General features: G+C 36.5%; 1 protein-coding gene across 13 annotated transcripts in view; it reads left to right on the forward strand.

Moving 5' to 3' along the window:
* FIP1L1 (factor interacting with PAPOLA and CPSF1) overlaps positions 1–17,599 on the forward strand; it is a 68,343-nt gene that overhangs the window by 16,043 nt on the left and 34,701 nt on the right. For 11 of the 13 annotated variants that reach the window (XM_005681618.3, XM_005681625.3, XM_013964632.2 and 8 more), the window contains one exon: positions 3,377–3,486. In XM_005681618.3, coding sequence (XP_005681675.1) covers positions 3,377–3,486 — 110 coding nt within the window. The remainder of the gene's footprint in view (positions 1–3,376; positions 3,487–17,599) is intronic. The other 2 variants (XM_018049457.1, XM_018049458.1) reach the window with 1 other exon arrangement.

Here is a 17,599-nt window from a genome sequence, read left to right on the forward strand (position 1 = left end):
AGAGTGTGGGCCACTGAAGAAACAGTTGAGAGGTCTGTGCATACGGGTAGAGCTTGCTGGCTGTACACTTGACTGCGGTTAAGCGTTTTTCAGTCTCTGATGGCCAGTGTCTTTATCTTTTTGCTTTCTTGGGTTTTTGTTTTTGAAATCTGAGTTTTCAGAGAAGACATCTGTCTGAGGGCTGATGTTTATATTTGACTGGTTGAAATATTTTAGGAGCTAGAGTTGTTAGTTCCTGAATCTTTGCAGGTCTTGCTGTGAAAATCAATATGTCTTTGCTTTCTCATTGCTGACTTAGGATTCAGATTCTTTGGTTTGCTCAGTTACTTTTTTTTCATCTGCTTTCAAAGTCCTGACTTTGTTGTCGTCCCAATATTTTTGTTCTTGTGAGTTGAAACGAAATTATAATAATTGATGTGGTTTTCTACTTTTCTTTTCTCATCTTAACATAAGCTGTTTTCCTAGGTTAAATAAAGTTTTTTGATAAATAATACTTTATAAATAGTTGCATAGTCCTTTATTTGGGTGTTTCACAATTTATTTTTAGATATTACTTTGTAATATTAAGCTTGTAAATAATGCTATAAAGGGCAGTTGAAGGAAATTTTACAAAATAAGTTTTGGCATAATTTGATAATTTGAGTAAATAGCTTCTTAAGGTTATAGACTTCAGTCAACTTTTCTTTGAATACATAAAATCTGACAATTTTTTAATAAAATCAGTTGTGATGTCTTAGAGTTATTTCTTTTTTTTTATAGTCTTTTCTTAAAATATTAGATCATGTGGAAAAAGTAATCTCATTATGTTCTGACTAAACAAGTTTTGAGTCTATTAATGCTAATCAACATTTGAAGATAAGGTGATAGTGTTATTGCAAGTTGATTAGGAGGGTTGCAAAAATGGTGAAGATTTTCAGAATTGTTTGAGTATGTTATGAAGAAATTAACAAGAAAAGAAAGCTAAGTTAGGAAACAGCAATTTTTACATGGTTAAAAATGTACCATGTCTTCCTGTTAAACCTTCTCTCACTTTTTCCCGTATTATAAATACTCTAACTTTTACTCTCTTCCCACCACCCCCTACTTCTTTCCAACCCTTCTCCCTTCCTCCTTCCCAGTTTTTTTTTTTCCCCTCCTTCCCAATTTTTAATTGAGCATTGTCTGTGCGAGGAAGTTTCTTAGGTTCAAGTGGAAAGGGGAAATGAACATTTATAGACATAGATTTTGTGGTCTCAGAGATTATCTGACTTAATGGGAAAGATAACTAGAAAATCATGGCAAAAATTATGTTGTTACAAACTCTAAGCGGGCTTCCCTTAGTGACATTTAAGCTGAGTCCTAAAGCCAGTCAAATAGCAAATATATTTGAGCACTAACTGCATGCCAGGCAATATGTTAAGGATCTTAGGATATAGTCTTGAGCTGGATGACATCCATGTTTTCCAAGATCCTATGTTATAGTGGCAGCAGGCAGACAATAAACATAAATAAGAGGACTTTAGATAATGATACTAGTGAGAAATTCTGTGAAGAAAATACAAAATAGTAATGTGATAGAGATGACATGATGGAGACTGGGATTGGCCATTTCAAGGAAATATTTGAACAATACTTGAATGATTACAAGGAGGTTGTCATGATGATCTTATAAAGCTAAAAGAACAGTGCAGAAGCAACATTAAGGAGGAACTTACCTGTTAAAAAGAACAAGAGAAAAGGCCATTGCGATTGGTTGTTGTCAAAATAAGTTGGGTAGGTAGGCAGGGTCCATACCAAAGATTGCTTTGACTGTACAGAGGATGGGTTTTAGAGAGGTTAGATCAAAGGAAAGAGTCCAGATAATGTAGCAGAACAGTTGAGATGTGGTGATGGGTTTGACCTGAATTTTGGTAGTGAACATAGTGATAAGTGGTTGAATTTGGTATATATTGTCAAGGTAAAGTTGATATTGGATGTACCTGTGTATTGGCTATTTGCTAAGGCTTTGTTTTTCTTTTTGTTTTTACTAAGCAACTCGGTAGATGATGGTGCCGTTTACTCATAGGAGGAAGACTTGGAGAGAATCAGATTGGCAGATAGAGGGAAGTCAGTAACTTTGTTTTGTCCATATCAGTTTGAGATGCTTGTTAGACATGGTAAGAAGTTAGGTGCTCAGGAGTGCACTGGAGACCTTAGTGTCATTTTTGAGTATTCTTCACATCCCCAGGAAGAGCAGCACATTTCTTTGTCTGTTCTTTCATAGGATCTTTTTATCCCATTAATTTTTTTCATAACAGTTACAGTGCTCTGATGATTTGTGTGTCCGTATTTTCCCACAGTATGGGATTTTGTGGTATTTCTCTCTGTGGTCCCAGTTTCTGGTACATAGTAGATACTTAATAAATGTTTGACAAATAAACCATGTTTATTTTCCCTGTTACTACATTCTGAATTTTACCTGTCACATGTCTATCAAATCTATTTCGTCTTTCTATCTTCATTGTCTAGGTGCTGATCCTCATCATCTCTTATATAAGGATTTAGCATTAATATTTAATTTGAAAATGAGTTCTACATAATGTTTATTTGAGAGATAGATGGTTTCTGGAGTTGAATCAGTGATTTGAATATAGCAGAGTCAAGGTGTCTTGAGTTCTCTTGGCCTTTGCCTCATGGGGAAGGAGAGTGATGCTGAATTTACACTGAACAGGGGCAGAAGAATTTAAATAGGGCTTAAGAAAGTAGAGATGTTTTTAAGTACAGGTCAGTGTGAACTTTGTTTAAGTTTAATAAATTAATGATGATTTTAAGATAGGAAGATGAGTATGAAAGCAAAAGAGCATAAAGATTTTCACCAATCTAAAGGAATATGATTGGACCATACTCAAGGATCTGATAGGAGCACAAAGGATGGGCAAATATGGGAGAAATTATGGAGTTAGGTAGATTACTGGTTTATAACCGAATGTAAAGAGTAAGAAAAAAGGTTTAGGAAGCAGATGACTGACTTCAAGCTTCTAGGTGTACTGAATTCTTCAAGGCCTTTCTTGAACTCTGAAACATGGAGTATTAAACAAGTATCTTGGTATATATATATATACCAAGTATATATAGTGAGTGATCTGAGGGAGTTTATGAAAGTCCTTAAGAGTTACAATTTATTGGACTTGAAGTGACATTAATTTGAACTTTTTAGTAGTTGGAAACATTTTGATCCCACGATCCATGTTTGGTGCCTTATACTTAATGCTATTCTAAAATAGGTTTAATTTATTATATATTTGGCAACAAAACATTCTTCATATCATTTGAAATAAAACTATGAATTTATGTCAACATCTTTACTGTATTATCTTTCCGTGTTTCATTAAACAAGCTAATAACCCTTTTTTTTAAGGTACAGCAGGGAAGAACTGGAAATGCAGAAAAGGAAACAGCGCTTCCATCTACAAAAGCGGAGTTTACTTCTCCTCCTTCTTTGTTCAAGACTGGACTTCCACCAAGCAGGTTAGTAAGACAGTGATGATTTAGTTTATTGAAGGCATTGGTTTCTTCACCTTGAGTGCTGTGTAAAGTATGAAACCTCTGAATGATACATCAAAAAACTGGAACCTTCTGTTTGGTTTTTAGTACAAAATGAATTCTTTGTGAAAAACTCTTCTGAGTGCTATTTCATCTAAAAAATCTAGGTAAGCAAGGAATGAACCATGGTATATAGTTATATTTGTATATACAAAGAGACAATAATCTCATATTTGGGAAAGGTGATTAACAGTGGTCTTGCTGTTTTCTGTGTATATTGTTCTTTCATAAAGAATTATTGAACATTCTAAGTCTAGAGCGACAGACCTAAAGATGTTTACTGATTTTAGTAAAACATAGAAATTTTAGCCTGAGGAATCTTTGAAAATTAAAGCCATTTTCTCTTCTTTCTTTGATTTATTGTGATAATACCTAACTTTAAGTTCCATAGAGTACCAATTGTTGGAGGCAAATATTTTGGTAAATGTCCTTTTAACTTAAACATAACACGTGATTAGCCTGTTACCAGGAAAATGATAAAGGGTAGGCTAAAACTAGGGAAGCTGGATGTCAGCAGGTTAATCTTGGGTTAGATAAAGATGACTTAAATCAGTTATTTCTGTGAGCCTGAAACAAGACAATAACTCAGTTGTGACTAGTTCTCAGCCAGATCATTTACCTTTTGTGTTACTTATTTCATATACTTTACTGGTTTTGTCATTATGATATTTCATACTGTATGACTGTAAGAAGCTCTAACATAAAATTTTAAAACTTCCAGCAAAAATTAAAGGTCATAAAGCCATCTCAGATTTTGACTGTCTTTTCTCAGCTTAACAGTTACAAGTTGTGGATGTTTCTGAATAAGGTTTTTTAAACTTAATACGATCTCATAAAATGTTTGTATAAAAAGTATGATAAGTGACGAATATTGGTTCTTTTAATATATAGTATTATTTTGTTTTTTTCATATTTTACATGAGACCAGCTTTCATTCTTTGAGTTTGTGGTGATCTACACTCTAGAATGGTATAAGAGCTTGGACTCCAGGGCCAGACTTTTGGTTCAGTTTCTGGTTGTATTACTTACAAGCTGTGTGTTCTTGAGTACATCCCCCGGTCTTCTTGTTTTTTCATTTCTTAGTCTGTAAAATGCAGTAATAATATTACAATAATAACCTCAGTGGATATTAAATGGATTAATTTATTGAAGGTGTTTAGAATAGCAGTGCATACATAATAATTATTTTTAGATGTCATTATCATGATTAAACTAATTGAACTTTTAAAAGTCAATAGCAGTTTTTCTGTATTTTGCCCACTTCTAACTGAAGCACCACTGCCCCACCCTGCTTTAAAAATTTGGATCAAAGTATGTAGGACATTGTGCCATTATAAGGGTTTTGACTTTTCCTATACATGAAATATATGGGGAATCTCCATCAGATTTTGAGCAGGGGAATGAAGTAATCTGATTTTGGTTTTTAAAGTCTCAATTTAATTGCTTTATTAAGCCGAGATTACAGAGTGATTAAGGGCAGTAATTGGGAGACCAGTTAGGAGGCTGCAGCAATTATCTAGCAAAGATAATGGTAAACAGGACCAAGGTGGTGGTGGTGCATCTTAAAAAGGATGTATTTCAATGTCGGAGGAATGTTTAACTATCAAATAATATTGAATGACCAGGAATAACAGGACTGGGGCTGACTTTGAGATTTTAGAATGCAAAGATTGTGGTGATTCTGACCAGAATCATTTTAAAGTGGTGTAAAATGAAGATTTTAGAAAGAATTTTTGGAGTAGTGGATTCAGGAGACAACAGGAGGGAAGGAATTACAGTGAGACAACTAGGACGAGGGATTAGAATGAACATTTTTTTTTGAGGTTTTTTGTTTTCCTTTTGAGGGTATATGGAGGGAAATGTGGAATACTTTTGACAGTATCTAGAGGGAAATGTGGGGTTGGGAGGAGATTTCTGTTTGTTTGCTTTTGCCAAAATGGAATTATAACATGTTTTTATACTCATGAGAATGAGTTACTAGAAGGGAAAATTAATGATGTAAGAAAAGAGAAAGTACCGTTATTAAAGCAATGTCCTTAAGGTCAGAGCTTGTGGATGTAGTGTGCCAGTGAAGGATTTAACCTTAGGGAGAAGCGGAGACAATTTTACTCATTGTAACAGGAGAAAGGAGAGCTTTCCTGGTGGCTCAGTGGTAAAGAATCCTTCTGCCAATGCAGGAGACACAAGTTTTATCCCTGGGTTGGGAGGATCCCCTGGAGTAGGAAACAGCAGCCCACTCCAGTATTCTTGCCTGTTAAATCCCATGGGCAGGGGAACCAGGTGAGCTACAGTCCATGGGGTCACAAAAGAGTCAGACACAACCTACAGACTAAACAGCAATAGGAGGAAGGCCAGGATTCAGTGCAGGTGTGGGGGGTGGGGTGAAGGGGGAGGGGCCTGGATAGTTCATGGTGATGGGAACAACTGAAAGTTCTCTTTCTGATGGCTTCAATTTTTCCCAGCAGCATAGGATGCAGATTTATCTGGTAAAAGTGAAAATAATGGAAGGGAGTATTGAATATTTGAGAGGAGAGGAGATGATATGAAATAGTTATTTAGAGGGGGTATAAATAAACTAGGGAAAAGAAGTAGGATTGCTAGGCAGTTACCTGGAGGGAAATGTGGGGTCAAGTGAGGGCTTTTTCTCCCCTAGATGGGAGAAACCACAGCACTTTTATATGCTGATAGGAATGAGTTAGAAGAGTGAAAAACTGGTGACACAGGAAGAGAGACTCTACATTCCAAACTGTTCTTGAGGTGGATGGCCATAAGTTGAAGTGAGACGAGTCAGCTTGTCTGGGTGTGTTCCTATTGCCATTGTCAGGTGTTCGTGTGTTCAGGAAGAGTGTCTGGAGTTGGATTTAGCAGGAGTTGAAGTTTTGCCAGACATGTATGACAAAGGGATATAGAGAGGGCAAGGAAGGTGAGAGTGTACTTAAGAGCATGATCGTGACGATGAATCATGGATCCAAGGAGTGATAAAGGGACACTGGTGGATATGACACACTGCAAAGGATGTAAAAAAACGATTGGAAGAATTAGCTGATTCATCACTACTGCTGAAAAGAGTGGGTAACTACCACCACAGCTTGTGGAAACAAACCCAACATGTCAGTACTCTCACTTTTGGTTACAGAGAACAGTATTCATAGCTCATTAGAAAAATTTGTTTTCGGGATTCATCTCCGCTTGATCAAAAGGATATTTTTCAGCCACTGTGAAGTATTCCTCTAAGTAAATATTTGTTTCTTATTCTTATATATGTACAAAGTGTATCTGTTTTTTTCCTCTGTACTTACAGAAATTAGATGTTTTTGAAAGTAAGCTTCTATTTACTTTAGGGAGAAGACAGTGAATGTCTTTTAAGTCATAATAGAGACTGCATAGCGAGTATTTAGCAGTAATGAGGTGTACTACTGATGTAGTCACTGTTTCTTTTTTTTAAATCTTAGATTATTTTATTAACATATAGGTGACTGATAGAATGTTTGCATAGAAATTATTTTTTAATGGTTCTTTGTACTTTATCAGTAGAAATGTTGGATTTCTGACTTTCTGTACTGCCCAGCAAATTGACATAATTAAATAAAATGTTAATATTGAACATATCAGAATGTTTTGCTTAGTTTTTAAAAGTTGTCATATAGAACAGGAAACAGAATATTACCATTACAACCAGAAGCCCCTGTTGTGCCCCCTCATTTATTGTTTTCATTTTTTAGTATTGACAAAAATTTAGACTTATGAAGAGGTGCACGGAGAAGGCGATGGCACCCTACTCCAGTACTCTTGCCTGGAAAATCCCATGGACGGAGGAGCCTGGTAGGCTGCAGTCCATGGGATCGCAAAGAGTCGGACACAACTGAGCAACTTCCCTTTCACTTTTCACTTTCATACATTGGAGAAGGGAATGGCAACCCACTCCACTGTTCTTGCCTGGAGAATCCCAGGGACGGGGGAGCTTGGTGGGCTGCCGACTATGGGGTCACACAGAGTTGGACACGACTGAAGTGACTTAGCAGAGGTACAGGAAAAGTATTATACACAGTTCACTCAGATTCACTAATTTTTAACTTTGTGCCATGTTTGCTTTATAATTTCTCAGAAATATTTTTTCCTGAACCATTTGAATGCTAATTATAGACATTATGCGCTTTTTCCTTGACTACTTCACTGTATATTCCTAAGAACAAGGACATTGTGTTCCATAATTACAGAGAACAGTTATCAAAGCCAAAACATCTAATAATGAATTAGTACTTTAGTATATAGCCAATAAATTTTGCTGATTATTATATTTCAATAATATCTGATAATTCTTTTCTTTCCTTCTGGATTTAGGGTTCAGTCTAATATTATTCATTACAATTAATTCTTTTGTGTCTATTCTTCTTTGATCTAGGACAGTATGAGTGTTCTTTGGGTCTGTTGACGTTAACTCTTGGAAGAGTTCTATCTGGTTATTTAGTAAATCATCCTTCAATCTGGTTTTGTCTGATATTTCTGTGTTATTACGTTTAGGTTTTGCTTTTTGGACAGGACTCCTACCTAGGTAATGAATGCTGTGTTCTTCTCATTGAGTTACTCTATAGGTGCTTATGTCAGTTTGTCTTATTATTAGCGGTGATAACTTTATTACTTTGTTGTGGTGGTGTCCTTTGGGTTTCTACAAAGTTACTGTCTAAATAAGTGATCTGTGAGGAGACTGCATCAATATTCTGTCTTTGAACTTGTCCAAGAATTTCAATGTTCAATTATGATTTTTATTTAGTCAGTTATTACTTAAAAATAGTTATCATCTGTTATTCCTCTTACATTTTAGTTGGCATTCTACTTTAAAAATGAGTTTTCCCACCTCCCTCATTTATTTATTATTAGATGCAGTTTTTATTTTATATGCTTGAGAGAGTATGTGTGACATTAATATGGCTTATTAGTTTGTGTGGATACTACACACACACTGTAATTCATACTGATTCTCAAATTATTCCAAATTTAGTCTGTGGGAGCTTCTTTAAACTGGCTGCTATGACCTTTTGACATGTCCCCACCATCTCTTTTTTTGATGATTTCTATATTTTCTAAGCTGAGTGCCGAAGAATTGATGCTTTTGAACTGTGGTGTTGGAGAAGACTCTTGAGAGTCCCTTGGACTGCCAGGAGATCCAACCAGTCCATTCGAAAGGAGATCGGTCCTGGGTGTTCTTTGGAAGGAATGATGCCAAAGCTGAACCTCCAGTACTTTGGCCACCTCATGTATAGGGTTGACTCATTGGAAAAGACCCTGATGCTGGGAGGGATTGGGGGCAGGAGGAAAAGGGGACAACAGGATGAGATGGCTGGATGGCATCACTGACTCAATGGATGTGAGTTTGAGTGAACTCTGGGAGTTGGTGATGGACAGGGAGGCCTGGCGTGCTGCAGTTCATGGAGTCGCAAAGAGTCGGACACAACTGAGCCACTGAACTGATATTTTCTGGTACTCCTAGATGTTTTAGTCTTGTACTTTCCCTGCCCCTTCCATAGAAGCAACCAAATCTTGAAGGGATCCTGATGCTTTTTAGTTGGAAACGGTAGTTAGAAACCACAATCTTGGCACTAATTATCTCATTGCTGTTGAGGTGTTACAGTCTTTCTAGTCCTTTTCAGCACTCAGAGCTAGGAAAAATTAAGCATTTTTGATATGAAATTGCCATATGTACATTATTTTTATAAAATTTTAGTCACAAAGTCAGGTTTCATTTACTTCCAGTTTGAAAGCACAGATTCTACTCCTCTTTCCTTATTTCGTATTGCATCTTATTAATCATTTAAAAGATAATTTGATTCATTGTTTGTTGCTATTCAGTATTAGCATTTCTTCTCCACACTAATTTTTTTCTACATGTTCAGAACATTTAACATAGTTCCACAGGCAAGGCTATCTAAAAATATACTTAGTTACTCTTGTCACAGTTTTTTTCATTTCTGTCAGTAAAAAGTTTCATTTCATGTAGTTTTTTTTGTTCTTCCTGTTTTTTATTATGTAAATAAGCAGATGTGTAATTATAAATATATATTTTTCCTGTTGCTTTAAAAGAGTATCTTGTTTTTAAAGGGTCGGCAGGAATGAAGTAGTTAAACACACAAGATAAAATTAGCTTTCTTTAGAATTTTACTTTAACCAACTATAATTATTTTTCAAAAAACCCTGGGTGCTTTTCACTATCTGAAATAAAATTTAGCCCTCTGAGTCAATCTTTGTTGTTTTTCAGTCACTAAGTTGTGGCTGGCACTTTGCAACCCCATGGACTGCAGCACACCAGCCTTTCCTGTCCTTCACTATCTCCTGGAGTTTGCTCAAATTCATTGAGCAAATTCATCATCACTGTCCATTGAGTCAGTGATGCCATCCAACCATCTCATCCTCTGTCATTCCCTTCTCCTCCTGCCTTCAATCTTTCCCAGCATCAGAATCTTTCCCAATGAGTCAGCTCTTTGCATCAGGTGGCATCAGAGTATTGGAGCTTCAGCATCAGTCCTTCCAGTAAATATTCAGGACTGATTTCCTTTAGGATTGACTGGTTTGGTCTCCTTGCAGTCCAAGGAACTCTCAAAAGAGTCCTCCCAGCACCACAATTTGAAAGTATCAATTCTTCGGCACTCAGCTTTCTTTATAGTCTAACTCTTACATCTGTACATGACTACTGGAAAATCCATAGCTTTGGCTATATAGACTAATATACAGCAAAGTGATGTCACTGCTTTTTAATACACTTTCTAGGTTTGTCATAGCTTTCCTACCAAGGAGCAAGTGTCTTTTAATTTCATGGCTGCAGTCACCATCTGCAGTGATTCTGGAGCCCAGGAAAATAAAATCTATCACCCTTTGCACTTTTTCCCCTTAATATTTGCCATGAAGTGATGACACCAGATGCCATGCTCTTAGTTTTTTGAATGTTGAGTTTTAAGCCAGCTTTCACTGTTTTACCCTCATCAAGAGGCTCTTTAGTTCCTCTTCGCTTTCTGCCATTAGGATGGTATCATCTGCATGGCTGAGGTTGTTGATATTTCTCTGGACAATCTTGATTCCAACTTGTGATTTATCCAGCCCAGCATTTTGCATGATGTGCTCTGCATGGAGCAGGGTGACAATATACAGCTTTGATGTACTCCTTTCCGAATTTTGAACTAGTCTGTTCTTCTGTGTCCAGTTCTAACTGTTGCTTCTTGTCCTGCATAGAGCTTCCTCAGGCGACAGGTAAGGTGGTCTGGAATTCCCATCTCTCAGAATTTTCCACAGTTTGTTGTGATCCGCACAATCAGTGGCTGTAGTGTAGTCAGTGAAGCAGAAGTAGATGTTTTTTTGGAATTCCATTGCTTTTCCTATGATCCAACAGATGTTGGCAGTTTGGCCTCTGGTACCTCTGTCTTTTCTAAACACAGCTTGTACTACTGGAAGTTCTTTGTTCTTGTACTGCTGAAGCCTAACTTGAAGGATTTTGCACATTACCTTGCTAGCATATGAAATGAGTGCAGTTGTTTGAACATTCTTTGGCATTGCCCCTCTTTGGATTGGAATGAAAATTGACCTTTTCAGTGTTTAGGATCTTTTTAAAATTGTATACCACTGAATCTTTTCAATCTTTATTTCCAACTACAGTGCATAAACCCGCCTTTCTTTTAGGTGAGTCTACCAGATGTCTTTGGAAATATTATCTCCCTATTGTTTCTTTGCTGATTTCTCATATCCATTCTCCATAAAATTTTGGTTTGTGTTCAAAGTCTTAAATTTACAAAGCATACAGCCTTGGATGGATATTGTAAACTCTTTTGAGTCTGTAAAACGGGAGTAATAATTTCTAGACTAAGGGATGTAATGAGAAGCAAATATGTTAGGGTATGAAAGTACATTGCCAGCACTCATCAGTCTAAGAAATTATACTTTGCTTGACTAGTAATATAAACTAAGAACCTTCCTAATTTATCATTTGGAGTTTTAAACAAGGTGATAGTATATGGGGGTGTATTTTGTGTGTCATTATTGTTAAATAATTTAAAGCTTTTTTCCTGGGCAACTTGATGCTGTATTAGTGTACTTTTAATTACTTTTACTTACGGACTTAAATATATAAATTATGATCAGATGTTTTGGTCATAGCACCTAAAAGAAAAGTAAAAGGAGGAAACATGTCTAAATTTTATTTTTTCGATTTCTTTTCTTTGGGGGTCTCCATTATATATTCCCTGTGAGAAGTAAGAGTTTTCTAGTCAACTTGCTTTGATAAAATTTCTTAAGAGAAAATAAACTTACTCATTCTCAAAAGGGTATTCATCTGAAAGTCAAAAATATTCTGACTTTTCAGTAAATATCCAAATGATAATTGATGCAGACCAAAATATATTATTTATAGCCTTAGAATAGCCTCAAGTTGCATATACTATTTTAATAGGTTATAGAATGACAGTTTGCATACATGACTGTTACTTTAAAGGGATCCTCATTGATATTTTTGCAGATGTGTTATATAATGCTGATCTTAGGTTTTAAACTAATTAATATATGTTTTATTTTTGTCTGCTCTGGATCTTTGTTACTGTGCGAAGCTTGTCTCTAGTTGTGGGCAGCAGGGGTTAGTCTCTAGTTGTGGTGTGCGAGCTTCTCATTGTGTTGGCTTCTCTTGTGGAGTATGGGCTCTAAAGCAAGCAGGCTTCAGTAGTTGTGGCTCATGTGGTTAGTTGCCCCAGGGCATGTGGAATCTTCCTGGACTAGGGATCGAACCTGTGTCCCCTGCATTGGCAGGTAGATTCTTAACCATGGGAACCAGGGATCTTAGTTTTTAAAGCTGCAGTTCTCCTTGAAGAACCAATAGAAAATTTCAAGATTTGTTTTGAATGAAGAAAAGTTAGATGTGACAGGTGTGGAGTGCTGTTTGAGTCTTCACTTTTAATATTTCTGTGGAACTCAAAATTTAATAGCAGTGTTAATAATATAATTTCTAAATAATAATTAACTTTGTTATTATAGTGTATAAAGAAACACTTGGATTTATATTTAACCTGGCCAGCAACATGGAGGGCCTATTCACTGATCCCCAAAGGGCCAGACAATAGAGCATTGTGTTCATCATTCTACTATTGATAATGAATCAGTAGCCATATTGGTAGAAAGAGAATGACTGCTTTCTTAAACTTAGAGCAGGTTCATGTCATAGACATTGGATTTGGATATTATATTTGGGTTTGCCCTTGTGTTAATTTAGGATAGTTTCCTTAAATGTCTAGGGCTCTGTTTCCATGATTGTAAAATGATGGGGCTGGACTATTTTATCTGAAAAAGCCCTGAATTATTTATTTTCTGGCTAGTCCCTGGTTTACATGGAAGAGGAGATTTGAGAAATTAGGGAATTTGCCCAGATTCATGGCTAAGTAAGAGGCAGAGCCAGGGCAAGAATCCCTGTTTTTTCACCTTCAAATGCTGTGGGTCAGGAAAGTTGACTTTCATAAGTTTCATTTTAATGTAACTTTAAATTTTATATATGTTGCTTTTACTGCTACTGTTTTAGCATCTGAAGTTTCTTTTATATAAATCATTTGACTTATAATTTTTAACTTAGTTTTTCTTTTGATGTCAGTTTATTTCTTGAAATAAATTGGCCATTTTATAAGGAAGATATTAGTTCTTTAATTTGAAAGTGATACATCTCAGTACTTAGATTGTATAACTCTCCCCACACTTCGCCTTCTCCCCCCACCCCCAAAAAAAATGGTTTTGGTAACTTATAAAACTCCTGTTCTGATTTTGTGGTTAATGTCAGGGGGTAGTTATTAGGAATTTTGACACTGTATTTTCAGTGAATATTTTGTGCTTTTGAAAATTAAAAGTAAAAACTGTAGCTGAAAGCTGCACATACTTTCTTAGAGCAGAAGATAGAAAATGAGATTCCAGCTCTTATAATGAATGTAATTGAGAAATGGGGAGTTATTTTTGAAGCATTCCTTAGGTCTATATGAGAACAGTTGTACAATGGTTGAAATCCATTTCATAAATCACTGTATTTGGAGACACAGACTTTTCTCACCATGTTACTCTTAATTTATATAGTACTGTGTTTTTGCTTTTTTTTTTTTTAACTCTTGAAGCCCACTGTAAAGAATAATACAGTCTAGTATAGAGTCTAGTTTGTTTTGTTCATTCAGATTTGTTACTCTTGTAAAGCCAGTTACTGAGAAGAATGAAGTTGTTTAATGAACACAGAAAATTAGAATTGGCATTACAGATGATTGCTATAATCTTATCCCAGTGTTCAGTTTATTTCTGTATTTTGTTTCCATTTTAAATTTTAAACTGTGCTCCTTTTAGTTTATTAGTTGCAAATTCTAAGTTGTTTTCCCATCTATTTGCCATCAAGTGATGCCTTGATCTTAGTTTTCTGAATGTTGAGCTTTGAGCCAACTTTTTCACTCTCCTCTTTCACTTTCATCAGGAGGCTTTTTAGTTCTTCTTCACTTTCTGCCATAAGGGTAGTGTCATCTGCGCATCTGAGGTTATTGATATTTCTCCCAGCAATCTTGATTCCAGCTTGTGCTTCCTCCAGCCCAGCATTTCTCATGATGTACTCTGCATATAAGTTAAATAAGCAGGGTGACAGTATACAGCCTTGACGTACTCCTTTTCCTATTTGGAACCAGTCTGTTGTTCCATGCCTAGTTCTAACCGTTCCTTCCTGACCTGCATATAGGTTTCTCAAGAGGCAGGTCAGGTGGTCTGGTATTCCCATCTCATGAAGAATTTTCCATAGTTTCTTGTGATGCACACAGTCAAAGGCTTTGGCATAGTCAATAAAGCAGAAATAGATGTTTTTCTGGAACTCTGTTGCTTTTTCGATGATCCAGCGGATGTTGGCAATTTGATCTCTGGTTCCTCTGCCTTTTCTAAAACCAGCTTGAACATCTGGAAGTTCAAGGTTCACGTATTGCTGAAGCCTGGCTTGGAGAATTTTGAGCATTACTTTACTAGCATGTGAGATGAGTGCAATTGTGTGGTAGTTTGAGCATTCTTTGGCATTGCCTTTCTTTGGGATTGGAATGAAAACTGACCTTTTCCAGTCCTGTGGCCACTGCTGAGTTTTCCAAATTTGCTGGCATATTGAGTGTAGCACTTTCACAGCATCATTTTTCAGTATTTGAAATAGTTCAACTGGAATTCCATCACCTCCACTAGGTTTGTTCGTAATGATGCTTCCTAAGGCCCACTGGACTTCACATTCCAGGATGTCTGGCTCTAGGTGAGTGTGAGTGATCACACCATCATGATTATCTTGGTTGTGAAGAACTTTTTTGTACAGTTTGGTGTATTTTTGCCAGCTCTTCTTAATATCTTCTGCTTCTGTTGAGTTCATACCATTTCTGTCCTTTATTGAACTCATCTTTGCATGAAATGTTCCCTTGTTATCTCTGATTTTCTTGAAGAGATCTCTAGTCTTTCCCATTCTATTGTTTTCCTCTATTTCTTTTCATTGATTGCTGAGGAAGGCTTTCTTATCTCTCCTTGCTCTTCTTTGGAACTCTGCATTCAGATGCTTATATCTTTTCCTTTTTTCCTTTGCTTTTCACTTCCCTTCTTTTCACTGCTATTTGTAAGGCCTCCTCAGACAGCCATTTTGCTTTTTTGCATTTCTTTTCCTTGGGGATGGTCTTGATTCCTGTCTCTTGTACAGTGTCATGAACCTCCATCCATAGTTCATCAAGCACTCTATCAGATCTAGTCCCTTAAATCTATTTCTCACTTCCACTGTATAGTCATAAGGGATTTGATTTAGGTCATACCTGAATGGTCTAGTGGCATTCCCTACTTTCTTCAGTTTAAGTCTGAATTTGGCAATAAGGAGTTCATGATCTGAGTCACAGTCAGCTCCCAGTCTTGTTTTTGCTAAGTGTATAGAGCTTCTCCATCTTTGGCTGCAAAGAATATAATCAGTCTGATTTCGGTGTTGACCATCTAGTGATGTCCATGTGTAGAGTCTTCTCTTGGGTTGTTGGAAGAGGGTATTTGCGATGACCAATGCGTTCTCTTGGCAGAACTCTATTAGTCTTTGCTTCATTCCGCATTCCAAAGCCAAATTTGCCTGTTACTCCACGTGTGTCTTGACTTCCTATTTTTGCATTCCAGTCGTCTGTAATGAAAAGGACATCTTTTGCGAGCGTTAGTTCTAGAAGGTCTTATAGGTCTTCATAGAACCATTCAGCTTCTTCAGTGTTACTGGTTGGGGCATAGACTTCGATTACCATGATATTGAATGGTTTGCCTTGGAAACTAACAGAGATCATTCTGTCATTTTTGAGATTGCATCCATGTACTGCATTTCAGACTCTTTTTGACTATGATGGCTACTCCGTTTCTTCTAAGGGATTGCAGCCATGAAATTAAAAGACACTTAACTCCTTGGAAGGAAAGTTATGACCAACTTAGCATATTAAAAAGCAGAGATATTACTTTGTCCACAAAGGTCTGTCTAGTCAAGGTTATGGTTTTTCCGGTGGTCATGTATGGATGTGAGAGTTGGACTATAAAGAAAGTTGAGCGCTGAAGAATTGATGCTTTTAATTATGGTGTTGGAGAAGACTCTTGAGAGTCCCTTGGACTGCAAGGAGATCCAACTAGTCCATCCTAAAGGAGATCAGTCCTGGGTGTTCTTTGGAAGGACTGATGTTGAAGCTGAAACTCCCAATACTTTGGCCACCAGATGCGAAGAGCTGACTCATATGAAAAGACCCTGATGCTGGGAAAGATTGAGGGCAGGAGGAGAAGGGGGCGACAGAGGATGAGATGGTTGGGTGGCATCACCAATTCAATGGACATAGGTTTGGGTGGACTCCAGGAGTTGGTATTGGACAGAGAGGCCTGCCATGCTGCAGTTCTTGGGGTCACAGAGTTGGACACGACTGAGCGACTGGACTGAAGTTCTTTTTTTAAGCTTTTTTCCAATGTCATAATTCTTTTAAACCAATTCAAACTCTTGTAAGAGGAATAATAAAAATTCCATTACCGTGTAGAATTACTAAAATATTTAAACCTGCTTGGGTTTCTTATAATTAGACAAACATAAGACTTTTGAAGTGGATGTTAAATGAGCATTAAATGTAAGATTGACTTCCTCATTTGTTCTTGCACTGCTTACTGTTCTGTCTTAATTTGTATACTGAAAAAAATGTACCTGTTCTTCAAAGCATTTGAGCACTCTGAATGCATATTGCTATATTGTGTGGCTTATAAGGTTTTATGTGATTGCACATATGAAGGTCTTTTTTTTTTTAATTACCTGTAGAAGCATGTCTTTTCCTATCAGTGATACACTTAAAAAATGCAGCTGAGCTTAAAATATGGTAATCTCTACCAAAAGTGGATCCTGCTGTCCTGTTGCAAACAGATTGGTAGATAGTATATTTGGAATCCAGCGCATAATATTTACCCCATTCTTGTTCTCCCCTCGATCTAAAATGTCCTCCCTTCCCATCTGATATGGCTAAATCCATTTTACGTGTCTTCTAAGGCTTTTTCCTAAGTAACTTAAAAAAATGTAATATCGATTTTCATGCAGAATTGTTACAGCCATCTATTCAGATGTATGACCTGAGTTAGATAATCATACCACCAAGTACATCTGTCTTTAATTTGGAAATTATAATAGTCACATTCTAGGTATTTTCCTAGAGATTTCACTCTTAAAATATCTCCTGCTTTGTTCTTATTAGACTCTCCGTTGTGAGAAGACTACATTCATAGATTTCTGCAAGGATATGTGTTTCATTCCTTTTGCTTTTTTTTTTAGAATAGAGGTTCTCAACTTTCTTTGAAGCAGTAAGTCCTTTGAAAATTTGCTGCAAACTGTGGACTCTTGCCTAGAAAATACATGTATATTTATGCACATATTTAGGTTCAGGGACTTCTTGATTTCTCTGTATCCCATGGATACTAGTTAAGAACTCTTGCTCAGAAGTACAATTAAATCCTTAGGGTAAGCCTGACCATCAAGAGGGCAGTGTTCTCAAACCACATT

This window comes from Capra hircus, chromosome 6, assembly GCF_001704415.2.
Source record: "Capra hircus breed San Clemente chromosome 6, ASM170441v1, whole genome shotgun sequence".
Classification (NCBI taxonomy): Eukaryota; Metazoa; Chordata; class Mammalia; order Artiodactyla; family Bovidae; genus Capra; species Capra hircus.